At 40.9% G+C, this 16,913-nt stretch overlaps 1 protein-coding gene across 1 annotated transcript; it reads right to left on the minus strand.

Annotated features, from left to right (window-relative positions):
* Nucleotides 1-672: 672 nt before the first annotated feature.
* On the minus strand, nt 673-15,775 carry slc26a1 (solute carrier family 26 member 1). Its single transcript, XM_079582595.1, has 8 exons — nt 15,584-15,775; nt 7,346-7,805; nt 6,388-6,582; nt 4,629-4,875; nt 4,311-4,542; nt 4,051-4,234; nt 2,443-2,730; nt 673-1,483 (listed from the first exon to the last, which is right to left on the minus strand). Exons 1-8 carry the CDS (start codon nt 15,595-15,597, stop codon nt 908-910), a joined length of 2,196 nt encoding a protein of 731 aa, XP_079438721.1. The 5' UTR covers nt 15,598-15,775; the 3' UTR covers nt 673-907.
* Nucleotides 15,776-16,913: the final 1,138 nt, after the last annotated feature.

Below are 16,913 nucleotides of genomic sequence, written 5' to 3' on the forward strand. Positions count from 1 at the left end.
AACTACAGTTAAGAGTAAATGTGTGTCGCAACAAGGTCCGTTTTTTGGGACTAGGCTCTTCTGGAGTCACGGACGTCTTACGCTTCGCTACGCACCACTGCTCAGCACATCCAGGACATCCAGGACACCGCATGACAGGAAGAGACCGCATGACAGGAAGATTGGCCATTATTACTTGTTTTTGAGGATTTTTTGTTTGCTTTACAAGTCGCTAAACAACCAGGGTCGATAGGGAAAAATCCTTCTCTCCTGCCCTGCACAGAGGATCAGAACGACATCTGCGACTTTAAAGCTACACCGCGTAGAATTTTACCCAAAAAATAAAATTGAAATACAAGCTTTTATTTTACGACAGATATTTTCAGCATTAAAAAATACCTCAAACAAACATGTGATTTTGCCGTGAGCGGCTCAGCTCTCCTAACACGTGGCATAACTTTACCGGGAGTGGGTATGTCTCCAGCTCGTTTCCATGGAGATGTCGACTAAAGTCAGCAGAATTTGAGATTTAAACAGGTTAGGTTCCCATCCAAATCCATTCTTTGATTTCTCACAGCATTTTCTGTCGAGCTGGTCATTAGGAGCATGTTTTGTAATGATGGCAACAGTATAGTCCAAAATATTACGCAGTGTACCTTTAAATGTCCTTATACAGTAGTAGATAGTGTCTTTCTCTGAAGCAAGCACCGAGCTCATGTTAACATAACCACAGACACAACTCAGTGTAGAGAATTTGCACTGTAAACTTCTGCTTCTTAGCTTGTTTGTTTAGTCCATGAATGCTGTATCGTATGTTTTAACCACCATATTTCCCCATTGCCCTTATCGTCACGGATCTCCCTTCAGAGATAAGCACTCCCATCACAATATGCTACATTAGTCCAGTGTAACGTCAGAACTGGCTCTCCTACACCAAAGACGTGTCTGACTTACTTTCACCTTGTGGTGCTTCATGCGCTACAGCATATTCTACTGCAGCGTGGACCGTGTGGAACAGCAATTTACTCATGTTCTGCTCATTTTTACCGAAGAAATCTCCTTTGAGTAAAGAGTCGATGACTGAAGTGTTGCAGCTGGCCAGATACACCCTGACCCCAATGTCCCTGTATTCTTGGACCAATGTTTTGAACGTTGCCATGCCCGACGAGTCTATGAAGGGTATAGCTGAGCAGTCGAGGACTATTGAGTGGAAATCCAGGTTGCTTTGAATAAGCCCCACCACCACCTCCCCGTTGGTTTTGTCCCCGTTGGCTTGCTTGGCAGACATTTTTGCCTTTTTCTCTTCCTTTTTCCGCCTGGTCAGCTCTAAGAATGGCTCGACCCCGGCCCGTTTGTATAAGGCTTTGAGGAAGGAGTCTTTGTTGGCGTAGTACAGAGGAGCCTGGTAGCGGAACACGAGCACTCGGGCGGGCGGGAGCAGGTTTTTGTATTCCTCCATGTCCTCGTATAAGTCAGAGCTGCCAGCGCGTCCAAGAAGAGAGACCTGGGAGGAAACGTGGGACATGGGCAGTTATTAAAGCCACACTGCGAAGGACTCCAGGTTTCCGTGTTTGTGTTCCTAAACAATACAGCTACACTTTTGTCGCAATCCCGATACAATACATATTGCGATACAGTATATTCCAATGCACAAAGTATTAAATTGATGATTTTTCATTGTAACAAACTGCAGTATTTTACCCCGAATGAGTTTAACCTCTTAACTCCCACCTGAACGGATCCCATTTTCTCCAGTTTGGCTTTACCCTGATCAACAAGCTTCTTGGGGGAAAAAGCACCAAAACAGCCACAAAAAATGAGAAGAAAACAAGAATGTAGACGCAACAAAAAAGTGACAAAAACTCAACAAAAATGTGACAAAATTCAACAAAAATGTGACAAAAATTCAACAAAGATGTGACAAAAATTCAACAAAAATGCTACAAAAATGTGACAAAAACTCAACCAAAAAATAACAAAAATGTAGCAAACAAAAAAAATAAAAAAAATAAAACAAATTCACCAAAAATTTCACAAAAACTCAACCATAAAGTGACAAAAATTCAACAAACATGTGACACAAACTCAACAATTTACAAAAACTCAACAAAAATGTGACCAAAATTTAAAAAATAAAATAAAAAAGGTGACACAACACAGCAACAATGTGAGGAAAAAGAACAGTTTTGTGGGTCTTAGCTTTCAAATGAGGTGCTACACAGGCCTATATAATAGCCAAAGAGGACAGAATGCATTTGGTTTAGGCGGGTGGTAAGAGGTTAATGAGAAGTTGAGTTCCCAATACATGATACAATACACGTATCACAACAAAGAAGTATTGCGATATATTGCTGAATGATATTTTGTCTCAGCCAGACAAAACAAACCCTTCTGTAAAGCAATTACTTTATGTTTCAATGCACACAACACGCCTTGAAATCATAATCACTATAATAAACTCACCTTTGGGTTCTGCGTCTTGTAGATCACCACGATCATAGAAAACACGATGCCCATCACAAGACCCAGCTCTACGCTGATCAGTGCTGTGGCTGCCATGGCAACGAGCCAAACTAAAGCATCCTCTCGACTGGCCCTCCACTTCCCCGGGACATCTTTGAACTTCCTGAGCGCCCCCCGCAGGCTCACGATGATGATGCACGCCAGCACACACTTTTGGAGAGAGTAGAAGAAGGGGGCAAAGAACAGCAGGACTAGAAGGACGACCAAGGCACTGATGAGGCTGGAGACCTGAGGGAGGGACGGAAAAATGTTATTAAAACATGTAAAATGTAATTAATTCAATTCACATCTGAAAAGACTGCAATGTGTGTATACAGCATTATGTAGCTCAATCAACGACTTTATAAATCTATGTAAATACTAACTCAGTACAAGCCTGTGTTAATGAACTACATATCATTAGAAAGCTTAAAATGAGCTGTAAGTCCCAGTTTTCAAGTCAAACGCTGTCATGCTATTTTTTCCTTTCCTTCTCATGCCACCCTCCACTGACAGAGATATATTATATATTGGATCAATAGAGCTAAAGACGTGATCTTTGTAACTTGTAAACACAGGTGTACTCCAGGTGGGCAAAAAACTGTTAAAAGGCAAGAAGAAGCTCAGGCACTTTGTATTTGCAGGATTTCTTTTCATCAGGGTTAAATCAAGACTTTATGGGACGAAATACATTGGTCTACTTTAAAGGCACACTGCGCAACATTTTGGACTATACTGTTGCCATCAGTACAAAACATGCTCCTAATGTCCAGCTTGACACAGAAAATTGTATTTTTGCAGTGGGTAATCAAAGGATGGATTTGGATGAGGACCTAACCTTTAGTCTTAGGAAAGGTGAGCCGCTCACAGCAAAGGCACATGTTTGTTTGTACATTTATGTGATGAATATGATGAAAATATCTGTCATAAAATAAATGCTTGTATTTCAATTTTGTTTATTGGGTGAAATCTTACGCGGTGCGACTTTAAATCTTGCAACATAGTGTTGCAGCTTCTTCCTGCCTCTTAAAAACCCTCTTAATTGTCACTAATAGTAACATTGATTCAACATTATGAAGACTTATCATTCATGAGACCTCTCTGTGTGGTAAAACTTTTACTTAAAATATAGAAAAGGACACTTGAAAAACTATAAAATAATTTTTGCCCGAATTTCCAGTGATCTGCTTGTTTTTGTTTTAAGGGGGGAAATGAATAGGGTTTTTATTCCTGACCAGGGCGGTTCTCTGGGTAAACAGGACTGTTCTAGTTGTGTTCTGAGAGAAAAACAACAACAAACCTCCAAAAGGATGAATGTTTTTTCCCTGGTGTGCACTGTGCACCACATGACAGGGCCATGCTGTAGTTAAGGTTTTACTCATTGGTTAAACGCAGGGAACAGGATGTTAAGTGAACAGATGTCCTGTTTGGCTTCCATTTTGCTCAGCTTTTAAGTACTAGTACTGTGTTGTGTCTCATGTAGGTTTGAATATGTCCCTACAACTGTATTAAAAAAATAATAAAAATAAGAATAATACATTTTCATTAATTTAGAAGGTCAAACTCCACCTGTGTCTGACAGCCAGTCGAGTCCTTCACCATGGTTTTGGCCAAAGCTGCACTTGTGGTGAAAGAGTGAAAGAACGACGGGATGATGTTGCACAAGCCAATCGCCAGCATTTCCTGATTGGGTCGTACTGAGTAGCCATGCTTTTTAGCCATCATCTCGGACAGTGACACGGTAAAGGCAAAGCTTGAGAAGAGAGCAATACAATATGTTTAGTCAATGAGGGTTTCAAAACTTTGTCAAAAGTGCAGTAGTAGTTTACCTGATGACGGAAAGGGGAATGGCGTCTAGTGCGACTCGTGGCATGACGTCTAAGCTGGGCGTTCGGGGTGGGATGAAGCCCGTGGGGATGTATCCGGAAACGCTGGAGCCATATTTACTGTTCAGGCCTCCAAAATGGCTGGCCAGAGTCGCCGCTGCCACCACCACCAGCTCTGTAGGCAGAGGGATCTTCAGACGGTCTTTGTAGCGGTCTTGGAGCTCTTTACCGGCCACTAGGGGAGTGAAGAAAATGTCAACTGAATTTGAACCTCCAACATTTGACTTACAAGACTCATAAGACCATCTTTTTTCTTTTTACCTAGAACGGAGATACAGATGGCACTGGTGATGAGGTCGCAGAAGTTGGTCTTGTGAATATTTGCAAAGATGTTGAACCATGTGACCACCACCACCCCGGGGCCTTGGTGACGGGGGATCTTCAGCCCGAGGAGGTACTTGGCCTGGACTGTGAGGATGGTGAAGGAGGCACCGGTCGCAAAGCCATCCAGCATCGGAGCAGAAAGGTAAACAGAGACGAAGCCCAAGCGGAACACTGCCATTAGCACCTGGGAGAGAGAGGCAACAGACCATTAGTTTGTTTAAATGATTGTCCATGTAGATTCGGTGTGAAAGGTGTCAACTGTATCAGCTGCTAACATGCATGCGGTTATGTAGGTCAAATCTGAAACAGCATTTCCATGGGTTCTTCTGTGTATAAAATGATGCATGTGCGCACATCACTTACTCTAGTCCAGTCTAAACTTAATCATCACATGGCTAAATATTGCTCACCTACGCACAATGCATCACAGACTCTTACTTTAGAGCAGAGATGTCCAAACCACGGCCTATGGGCCAACTGCGGCCTGCGGCCCACTTTAATTGCCTGCTGCACTTCTTTTTTTTGCTTTAAGTGAATATGTATAAAATAAATGAAAATCCATTCATAGATAGCTGTGATGCTGATCTGAAGCTGTGTTTTTTTCTTTAAGCATCAATTAAAAAGCATAGTTGGCATTTTATTGAATTTGCTAGCTTTAACCTCTTAACTCCCACCTGAACGGATCCCATTTTCTCCAGTTTGGCTTTACCCTAATCAAAAAGCTGCTTGGGGAAAAAAGCCACAAAAAAGCCCAAAAAATGAGAAAACAAGGATGTAAATGCAACAAAAAAGAGACAAAAATGTGACCAAAATTCAACAAAAATGTGGCAAAAATTGAACCAAAAAGTGAAAAAAATTAAATGAAAATGTGACAAAAATTCAACAAAAAGGTGACAAAAATTCAACAAAAATGTGACAAAAATTCAACAAAAATGTGACAAAAACTCAACCAAAAAAATTACAAAAACTCAACAAAAATGTGACCAAAAAGAGAAAAAAAAACATAAAAAAGGTTACACAGCAACAAAGCGAGGAAAAAGATCAGTTTTGTGGGTCTTAGCTTTCAAATGAGGTGTTACACAGACCTATATAATGGCCAAAGAGGATAGAATGCATTTGGTTCAGGTGGGTGGTAAGAGGTTAATACAATAGAGGTGAAGTTATATATCAGACCTGTACTGAGTGCGGCCCAGTTGTTTGTATATTTTTCAGTGGAAAACATTTTGGACACAATAGCTTTACAATATACAATAAAACATATTGATTAACTATTAAAATTGATCTAAACGGCCTTTATATTTCCTTCAAATGTGGTAGTTATCTGTGCTGAAAAATGCAGTAGTAAAGGCCAGTGGAGAACACACCTCCACCTTTTGTACACTTAGCAACAATGCGAAACTTCAAAAATAAGATTTGCAAACATGCTAATCAGCGCAGGGAAGGGACAGGAATTGGTGAAGGTGTCCCGCCAGTGAAATAGAGAAATGCTTTATGGAAATCTCTGTGCTGTGATCAGACTGTGGGCTTTAGCATCTTGACTGCGGGGACAGACTAAATATGATTACTAAAATATGCTTGAATAAAACAAAACACCTCTATATTTTAGATGATGGTTTAGCAGTTCCAGACAAAAGTTGATTTTAATTATATTATATGACCTTTAAACAACATGAATTACAATGCTTAAGTGCTGTACCTGATAAATACCGGCCAGAAAGGTCACAGTTGCAGCCACAAGAATAGCGTAGGACTCTTTCTCAAACTCCACACCAAAGAGCTCTATAGTTTTGGTGGTCATGTTGATGTCCAGTGTGCCGTTTATCATGTCAAGGGTGGAGGTTTTGGAGTCGTCAATATCAAAGCCTGCTTGGAACACCTCTCTGTCCACAATCTAGAGGAACACAGCAAGAAACATCCTCATGGTAAATGAAACTCAGCACCAACATCCATCCACAGAACAATCTTAACACAATGTTTATCAATTAAAGTGCATGACCCAAGTTAGATGATACAATATTAACAAAAAACCTTTGGCATTTTTGGTGATGTTTATTATTTGACCTTCTAACTGGAAATGGGCACATTTACCCATTCCGTGACTGTCACTCTGCAACGTGTATTTTGGACATCATTTTTTCAATTCTTTCAACTTTTTAACCTTTTTTTCCAATTATTTTGCTCAAAGTATAGATGTGTCTGGCTTGCTCTGTTTGCTCATGTTTATCTTCACTTTCCTGCATGACGTTGAAGTGCTCCTAAGGTGTCATTACGCCTTGCAATATAGTTCCCCTTAGTAATAAAAAAATCATGATAACCTTTAGTGTCATATTGTATACTGCTAAAACTTTGCAATAGGGCTGCACAGATTTGTAAAACTATATAATTGCAATTTCTAATGTTCTAAACCAGGGGTCCCGGACTAAATCTGTTTGAAGTCCACAAACTTTTCCTTGTGCTCCATCCACGTCATGCTCATTTAGCAATTCGGATTCATTTGCACATGAGCAAATAAAGACTGGGTGGACAACGCGACGTTTTGCAAGGCCAGCTGTTTCGATCGAACCGATGTCAGCAGAAGCTTTCACACCTGATTATTTTCGTCTCCGCGTTTGCTCCTCGCGCCTCACGCTTTGACAAACTATAACTGTTATTACCTGTCCAACCATGAGACTCATGAGGCTGAAGATCCCCACCGACACATGTCTAGACGTGCCCATGAGAAAGTAGATGATGTTGGCGTAGAATGACGTGTACAGTCCGTAAATGGGATCCACGCCAGCGAGTAAGCAGTAGGCGATGGCCTGAGGTACCAGGATTATCCCCACAATGAGGCCAGACATGAGATCGCCCCACACGTACTCCTTCAGCTTGTACTTGGGCAGCCAGCGCACCACGGGGAAGAAGCCGGTCAGGGTGGAGCGCACCCTGGGCACAGAGCAGTCCACGCCGCGCTTCATCCTGGATTTCAGGACGGCCGCGGCCGAGGGACGCTGCCGGGCCTGGCGCTGCAACAGGGGCGCAGGGGACCGATCTGAGGTCTTGGGATCCTCCTCCATGGCGGCGGGGAGGGCGTGGCGGGAGTATGGAGAGAGGGGAGTGTGGTCAGCTGTGTTCCTGAAAAGAAATAAAAGAGATGTTTACGTTTTTAACCTCTTAACCCCCACCTGAACCGAGCACATTTTCTCCTGTTCAACTTTAACCAAATCTCAAAGCTTGTTGAAAAAAGTGTCGAGTAAAATGAGACGAAAACGAGGATGAAAAAGTCACAAAAACCCAACACAAAAGTGACACAAAAATAATGAAAAAATGAAGAAAAAAAAATGACAAGTGACAAAAATCTGACAAAGTGATTAAAAAAAGTGATCAAATCTGACTAACAAGTAATTTTAAAAAGTTACAAAAAGTGAGCAAAAAAATGACAAAATAGTGAGAATAAAGTGACGAAAATGTTACAAAATTACGACCAAAAAAATTAGCTTTCACATGGGGCCTTACTCTGGCCTATTGGCTGCAACCTCTTAGATTTGGGTAAAGCTGAACTGGAGAAAATGAACTTGGGTAAGGCGGGGGCGAATGTCGTTTATTCATTGGTACAGTTCATCGATTCATCATCTCAATTACAAGTAGCATGCAAAAGTGCAGTAGTGTTTTCTCTTTCTTTCTCTTTCTTTGCACATCAGTAAAGCTTCCTCAACTCAGACAACAGCCCAGCCTAGTTGACCATTTCCAAACTGTAACTACAAAGAAAAACTCATGGACGACTGAAAGCTGATACAATCACATTACATTTCTTGAGAACTTTTACTCCACTCCATTTTCTATAAAGGCTCCAAAGTTAAAAAAGTACATTTGGCTACGTGTTTTGTTAATGATAAAGACCTAATAATGCACACTTTATGACCAGTAGGTGGCACCGTGCAGATGCTCTTTCAATACTGACTCACAACTCTGGGTTTGTCCCGGTCGTGTTGCCAATACAGAGGGTGAAATCTGGCCCAATTTTCATGTTTTGGAAGCTGCAAAGTTATTTTTCCTAACGCTTAATTCCATGGATTTGTACTGTTTTTACTTTGAAAATAAGATATTATTGAAAAACTCCGTGCTATGGTCAGCAGTAAACACATTAGCGTCTGTCATGGCTTTAAAGGGGCATTATGCAACTTTTTATGTGCAAAGAGAAGTTGATATTTGTGCATATTTGACCTTGTGTGTGAGACCTTGCTGTATGAGTGGTCAGCATGGCGCCTTTCCTTTCGATCATGGTGGCCTGTACAACGCTCCGGGATCAATTATTCTGGAGGTTTTCTGGACAGCAGTGATAACCTACCAAACAAGGCATCCTGGAGCGCCCTAGAGACCACTGTGATGGGAAGTAAAGGTGCCATGGTGACCACTCATACAGCCACTGGGTACAAGGTCAAATACTTACAAATATCAACTTTTATTTTCCACATAAAAAGTTGCATAATGCGCCTTTAAACTCTTATCAATTTTTAATAGCCTTAATGGAGATTTTGCGTCTGAAATGGGAGCAGCTTGCAAAGAGGGTAGGGCTCCATTGGAACCTGGTGGCAGCATGGACTATGAACAAACATTGCAACAACACAGCCAAATGTGATTACACAAAAGGTGATCTGCTGTGAATATCAAACAGCGAGGGTGTAATTTTCCACGTCCGGCCTACGGCAGTGCAATTATTAATGTTTATACTTTTCACAAACCAAAACAGCAATAATGATGTTTACATGTTTGCCTGTAGGTCCCAATTGTAATGTATTTACCTATATTTGAAATGTCAGCTTATAACATTTTCACAAACACAATAAGGGATCAACACAGTGCCCAGTAGCAGCTGCGTCTCCTGGAGATAAACGCTTCACAAGAGCCATAAAACAGTGCAGTGGCTTCACATCGACTCAGGCATCGCCACAACAATGTAATGTGCTGTGATTGAGCCTCCCTGTCACTGCACCGGACGCTCCGTTAAACCAAAACACAGGAATCTACTTTCATACTTCCTGTGTTTCTCAGGACTAACTGTCATCTCTATGAGAAGTATTATTACAACATAAGGTAGTAACTAGGGCTGGGTACCATAAAGCAATACCAGTATGGCATCTGGTAGGCTATAGAAAAAAAAAGTATTGATAACAGGTGCTGTAATGTAAAATATATATCTTTAGATAGCAAGTGTTTAACGCCTGTTGGGTCTAGGAACAGCACATAAGTTACTTGGCTGTTTCTGCTGATTCAATTTCTAAAAAATATAATTATTACAAAAGCACCTGAAATTATTTATAATAGACTGACTCTCTTCAGTGATGTTCATACTTACTCCACTCGCCAATCAAGTGAAGGCCGTTTTTTATTACCTGCCTATCGAACAAATCAACTTCAGAGAACATCATGTTATAGAGCAATGGTGGCGTGGAATTTATTTATTTATTTATGAACATTTTATTAGAGGATCAGCCCCAAGAGATGAATCATCTCGTTTTCATGGGGGTCCTAAAAATGTCCAAGAAAAATAGAACAGAAAACAGCAAAGTAGATGCAATCAAATCAAACAAAAAGATAACAGCTCTCATATTTCACCTCCCCGCCTGTTATTGAAGGAATACAGTGGTTCCCAAACTGTGTTTTTTATGGTAAATGGCCACCACTTATACAGCACCTTCCACCCCCCTTAGGTCCAAAGCGCTCGCTATGTCAGCTGAAATGTTTTTGTTATATTTTATATGATACCCCGACAGTGGTAATATTTCTTATCATAGAAGAGCTTATGTTGTTATATTGTCATGTTCAGTAGGGCTGAAACAGCTAATCGATCGGTCAACAACTAATCGATTATTGAAATAGTTGACAACCATTTTTGTCAAAAAAAGGGAAGGGAAAGGAAGAAAAAAGAGAAGGAAAAAAAGAAAGAAAATTTTGTAAAAAGAAATAGAAGAGAGAAAAAAAAACATTTACCACAGCCAATCATGTGTAAATAACTGATGGATTGACTGACTATCAAAATGATCGTTAGTTGCAGCCCTAATGCTCCCTCCCCCCTGATTGGACCTGACCGCCCGGTTCACAGGAAAAGCTCATCTCATTGGTCAACGCGGGAGGATACTAGACTCTGATTAGTTGTTGAAATCCGGAAAGGAGGGACTTTACAAAAAATGAAATAAATATATTATTATCACTTACTTACAGCAAGACCAGGCGGTTAATTTTACGCATTATATAACATCACTCATATCACTTAAAGGGACTATACGGAGTTTAAAAATGTTCAAATAATTTTCCTCCCCCTACATGTCCCAACAATGTCCTAATGTGTAGAATGAGCCCAGACATGTTCACCACAACTGCCTCTAAAATCCTGCACTGTCACTCAAAAACGTGTTACTTCGGGTCCAAATTGCCGTCATGCACGAGCTTAATATAGAAGTGCAGTTACACGTCTGACCTGAGGTGGCAGTAGTAAGTATAAAATGGCGAACTTGCATCTAGCCCCTTTAATACGAGCGACCGCTGTTATTGTTTACTTCCGCAATTTTCGCCGGATGTTTTGGGGAATGGTCGGCAACAGCTGATGCATACAGGCCTCTAACTCGGTTTTATAAAATGATAGATCTGTTACAGCGCAAGAGAGGCAATGCACTGAGAGGCTATGGACATTGTTTTTGCCGATTATAGGATTTTAATAAAATGTTTATCAAACATGAAAATGTAAAATGCCTACCACGGCCAACGGATGTGACGACATCGCGATCGCTCGTATGAGAAATAGTCTTTTAGGGAATAAATTAACATCATTGTTCTGTCTTCTTCTACTTTAGTATAGATATTGAAAAAGTATAGTTCAGGTATCGGTATCGTAAACCAATAATTGTTAATTTACCAGTATTAAAAAAATGTAAAGGTACCCAGCCCTAGTTGTAACCGCACCACCAAGTTGTGATTAATGCATAAAATTGCATGTGGAAAAGTAATAAGACATAATCATAAATGATCATTTTAAAAGATACTTTAACATTTTCAAATATTTTAAAGTAATAATTATAATGGACTGGATATCTTTACAAGCTGGACAAGCTTCCTCTACTGCACTGTAGGAGTTAGTTTAAGTATTCATTACAAGGGCAGTGCATATTGAATTATAACGCCAAAAGGCTGGTCTGGGCAGCCAAAAATATCTGAAAAACCACCCAAAACCCGCGGACATACAGGGCTTTTTTTTTTTTTCAGAGCCGTTTTTGATCAAAATATAAGATATACAAATCCCATTTTATATTGAAAACAACTAAAGTTTTTTCACCCGTATAGATCTTTTTCACCCGTATAGATCCATTTTAACCATGGACCTGGCATCCCTGCCCTGGGTTATTCCTAAGTTACTTTTGAGGCCACCACCAAACCAAGGTGAGTGAAGCATCTTGTGCAAGGAAGTAAAAGTAGTGGGAGCCAGGATTCAAACCACCATCACTCCAGTTTTAAGGCAGCACAGCACACTCTACTGTACCAGCCACGCTGGTTTTTATACAACCTTTTTTTTTATTGCTGAAGACACCACTGAATTTAACTGAAAGCCTGGTGCATAAATCTCTTTGGAGCTAAAGGATTTGACCAGAAGGAGGACATAAACATGTCAGAACTTGTATGCCCAATTCTCTACGGCCACAGGACCTTCTGATTCTCAACATGATGAAGTCACACTGCTGAGCCGTTGAAACACAAACATCAACTGTGAATAACAAGAAAGCACTTGACTACTCTGAGACCAATCACTGACTTTCAAGCTTTGATCATGTGATACAATAGCCTGACGTCGCGTGGCCATTGAGTAAATCAATGAAATCCATGGGGAAGGCTTGTTTTCCCTTTTTTTGGTGAATAAACCGTATGACATCGATCCATGTACAAGCTAGAGTCAAAACCTAGTGGTGGTTAAACTACAGTATAATGCATAGGTGCACCCTATGAATGACCAAAAATGAAAAGAATAATCTGGATTTACTTGAAGATCTTTCTAGGATGTAGAATTCTGAAAATCATCTTTGTGACAACAATAGTGTCAATGTTTATCAAAGCCTACAGTATTAGATCAGTGCATCTCATCAAATGTTGCTGGATTCATTGCTTGCATAGTGTACTATCAGTAATGCAGTATAACAAAATTAAATAAAACCAGCACAATCAATACCAAAATAAATGTATGAAATCAAAATGACAAATCCAAATACTAAATAAACACCAAAACAGGGCAGAAATGCAAAGTGTAAGTTGACATGTTTAGGTTTTAGACTGACCCTCACAGCCTGGGTAAGGGAACTCGATTGTCTTACCCAAATGTTCTCCTACAAAGGAACAAAAGAAAAACTGACACAATCAATTTCACAAAGCACGGAGAGTGCTTTGTGAAATTGATTGTGTCAGTTTTGCTGACTAGGAGATACACCACGCACCTCAGCACCAGCACTGCATTAAAAGATTGTATCACAGCAATTAAAAAAAAACACACACATTTTATAACTCCGGGTTACTGAGGTGACTACAGGTTGATAATTTACCTTGCAATTTGTTGAAATAAAAAAAAAGGCTTACAGTTCGCTTAGCCCTATTGGCCAAATCAGCTACAATCAAATACAAATACAACACAAAGCGGTCAGAGCTGGCACTATTTGGTTATTTTCTATATAAGAGCGTACAATGACAATATGCAGTATATTCCTCACCTGTTGCCTCAATGCCTCGAAGACAAACAGAAAGTGCAGTTCCCTCTGTTTAAAGGAGCACTGGGTACATTGACCTGATTAGAGCTGGTTAACTGCTGTGTGTCTGTCTGAAGTCAAATGAACGCTAAGGACCAAGTGCCCGTGAATAAATAGTTAAGATAAGGAGAGCTCCTTGCTTTCTCAGGCTGCTCCCCATTGGCCCAGTCCCTAGAAATGGGTGGGGCTGGGCATTGTTGTCTTTAAAGTCATTTTGGGTTCATCTATGTCATTAATATTAAAAGAATAAAACAGCATGTGTAAGATTTGCAGTACTTTTACAATATTTTTCAAAATATTTCACTATTTGCACTGAAATTACAGATGTGAGTGAGTTTATTCAAGCTTCTTAGCGCTTTGGCATGTTTTAAGTCAAAAGTAGTCGAGGTTGTGTGACTGGGTGCACCGAAATATTTGCAGCGCCTCAGATTAAACTGAGTTAATTTTTGACTGGGCCAAATGTTTTTATTGGCTGACATGGCCATGCAAACGGAAGGCCGTCTCAATGACCTCTCAAATGCACATTAAGAACTGAAATGCAAATAGAAAAGAATATGTATTACTAGGTATGATCATTTTCTGAGACAAATATAAAGTATAGACGTATAAACCATCAGTTACATAGCAGCCGGGCCCACTCAGGTCCTGAAGCTTTTACTTTTCCTGCTTTTCACATACCCTCTGTGCAAAGGTGCTTTGTAGAATTTAAAAGCTTTATGCTAGACAATTGTGATTTAGTGTCCTTTCTTCTTTGGCTTGTTTTATTGTTTGTATAGATCCACTACAAGTAAACAGCATGCACACTGTTTATTATGTTCCTTATATCAAACTAAAACATAATATGTGTTCATGTACTTGGAATCCATCAATACGTTATGCAGTAGTTGAATCTTATCTATGTTGACCACACAGTAGCAGTTACATGTTGTACCTCGTCTGTTATCTGGACCATATTTCCATGAGGACATTTTTATGGCAAAACATTTCATCATAGCCTCTCACTCTCACTGAATGATATAGCTTCACTTACAACGCGGTGGAGAAAAAAGGAATGATTGGAACATCTGACAATGGTACAGATACAGTGCCTGGTTTTAGCTGTAGCTGTTAAAGGTGTGTTGTTTTCTGTGAGAAGGAAAGGGATTTCATTAGTGAGTCTCTGTCTTCTTTGTTCGTGTCAAACTGCAGCAGATAATTCACTCATTGGACTACAAATGCATGATTGAGTGGTGGCTTTGAGCAGGACATCTCTAACTCTCTGAAAAACGGGATTATTGGTAAAACAAAAAGCTGCCTGTGCAGTCGTGAGTGGTTTACATACTACGTATTGTGTAGGCGGCAAAAAGGCATCATTGTCAGCACTCGACGTGTCTGTAGCGGTTGCCAGCAGACGCTACACTGCGTGAAAAGTAATGTCACAAACAGTGGCTTAAAATCTACAACTAAAGCTAACCTGTGTTGCTTTAAATGGCATGAGCTGGATCTGGAACAGGTGCTGGTGTTGTGGAGGTAGGAGAGAAACTCTATCTATTCATTTCCTGGTTTTACTATCTGGCAACCCTTACAGTGGTGCACATTCTGCTTTCTGATTAAATCTTTTTTGGGTGGGTGATTGTGAATATATCGGGCGGCACGTGCTTCCCAGCTAGAAGGTCCCGGGTTCGATCCCTGGGCGAATGGGGCCTTTGGAGTTGCATGTTCTCCCTGGGTAACCCGGTTTCCCCCTACCACTAAAAACATGTACAATAGGGATGAATTATGTGTGTGCGTGGATGAATGGTGGGGGTCAGAGGGATTGTTGGTGCAGCTGTGTGCAGTCATGACAGTCTATCCCGGGGAAACTGAGGCTACATACATATATTACCACCACTGTGTATGGAGTGAATGTCTTTCCAAATCCGTTTTTTTTACTTTTTTTTTTACACAAATGGGCAATTCATCATCCTTTATACGATATACATAATGTTTGTTTAATAACATGTATATATTCTCTGTCAAATCAAAAAGGGTGTACCACATTAGAGGATTACTGCTGCTTTAACACACTGGCAGCCTCCATCTGTCCGCGTGCCGGCCCCGCATTCTAAATTCCTCCCTGCTCTTGGACAAAGAAAACGGCTGCCCACTCACCCATGCGCCACCATCACCTCCAGGGAGTCCGGGAGGCAACAACGTCCACCACAACTCGCTGACCGCTAAGGCTACCTGGCCCGACATCGGCACTCCAGCTCCGGTTCTCGGCTCCACACATTGCATCTGATGTCGTCTGACGGCTTCCGGCTTCCTCTCGCGAAGCATCATGGGAGAGGCTTTTGTCTGTGTCTGGTCCCTGCTGTGAGACTGAACGGGAGAGGGAGGGGAGAGAGGGGAGAGCGAGGGGAGTGGGGGTCAGTGCTGCTGCTCTAGTTGTCATGGCTACCAAGCTAGTGCAAGATACTATTAGTTGTTTTTTGTTGTGCCAGCAGAAACTTGAAAACCATTTAGTTTCAAAAATGCTACAGTGTTAACTCATACTAGAAGGTTTTTAGGAAGGAGAGTGATGTGCTACCCTTTACATGTTTTCTTTGAAGCACTGTTTGGGAGTCAAGATGTGGTGGTTAGGGTTAGAATTGTCCCTGGAGACCTGTTGGAGGCTCGTTGCCAGTTCACCCACCCTTTTACCTTTTAGGAACATTTGTATGAGGAGCAAGGTGCACCATGTTGATTCCATACACCACACGGGCCAATGACCCTGAATGGGGCGGATTGGCAATAATGTATCTCTAATTATAATTATGATCTACACCACCAACAACCACTCACTCACTCACTCACTCACACCGTCTACCTGATATTCCCCAACCTCTCATTGAGATACTAACCAGGCCCCACCCCCATAGAGGACATTGTAATGGAAAGTAAAGGCCCAAACGCATTCATATTTTGAAGCGAATGAGAAAGAGCTGAGGTGCAATATAATCATTTCATTTGCAGCGTGACCAAAAGACTCCGATGAGTCAAAATGTGTCACTGTAAATGAAATCATTCTGTTTGCAAATTCTTTCTCATTCGTGTCAAAGTATGCTTGGCCCCACGAGTTTGAAGAGCACCTGATTTGTAGGTTTTTGCTCTTTTTCAGCATTTACTCTGCTCTGGTCTCGGGTTCGATTCCCACCTGGACGGAGCCTTACTGTGTGGAGTTTCCATGTTCTCCCCATGTCTGCGTAGGTTTCCTCTACCACTAGAAATATGTACAATAGATTCATTCATATTTAATATTCCTTCTTTTTCCATAAAGCATTTCAAAATGCACCTTTAAGCTTTGATTTTCACACAATTTGTTTTTTTTTTGTGCTGGCCTAGTTGAGGTAGTAGCGCCTCTGCCTGTTTACAATTCCTTTGCAAACATGTGCACACCTTGTTGTGATAATCTGTTTTCGGAAGGAACTTGCTCATATCTCTCATCCTAAAGGTCTTTTTT

The sequence above is a fragment of the Gobius niger genome (genome assembly GCF_951799975.1).
Source record: "Gobius niger genome assembly, chromosome: 2".
NCBI lineage: Eukaryota > Metazoa > Chordata > Actinopteri > Gobiiformes > Gobiidae > Gobius > Gobius niger.

What these genes read in the sequence shown, in the direction of transcription:
- slc26a1 (XM_079582595.1), bottom strand. An exon ending in TGAGTCTCATGGTTGGACAG is followed by an intron (nt 6,583 to 7,345) that starts GTAATAACAGTT and finishes GTGTTCCTCTAG; the next exon opens with ATTGTGGACAGAGAGGTGTT. An exon ending in CGACTGGCTGTCAGACACAG is followed by an intron (nt 2,731 to 4,050) that starts GTGGAGTTTGAC and finishes TCCCTCCCTCAG; the next exon opens with GTCTCCAGCCTCATCAGTGC.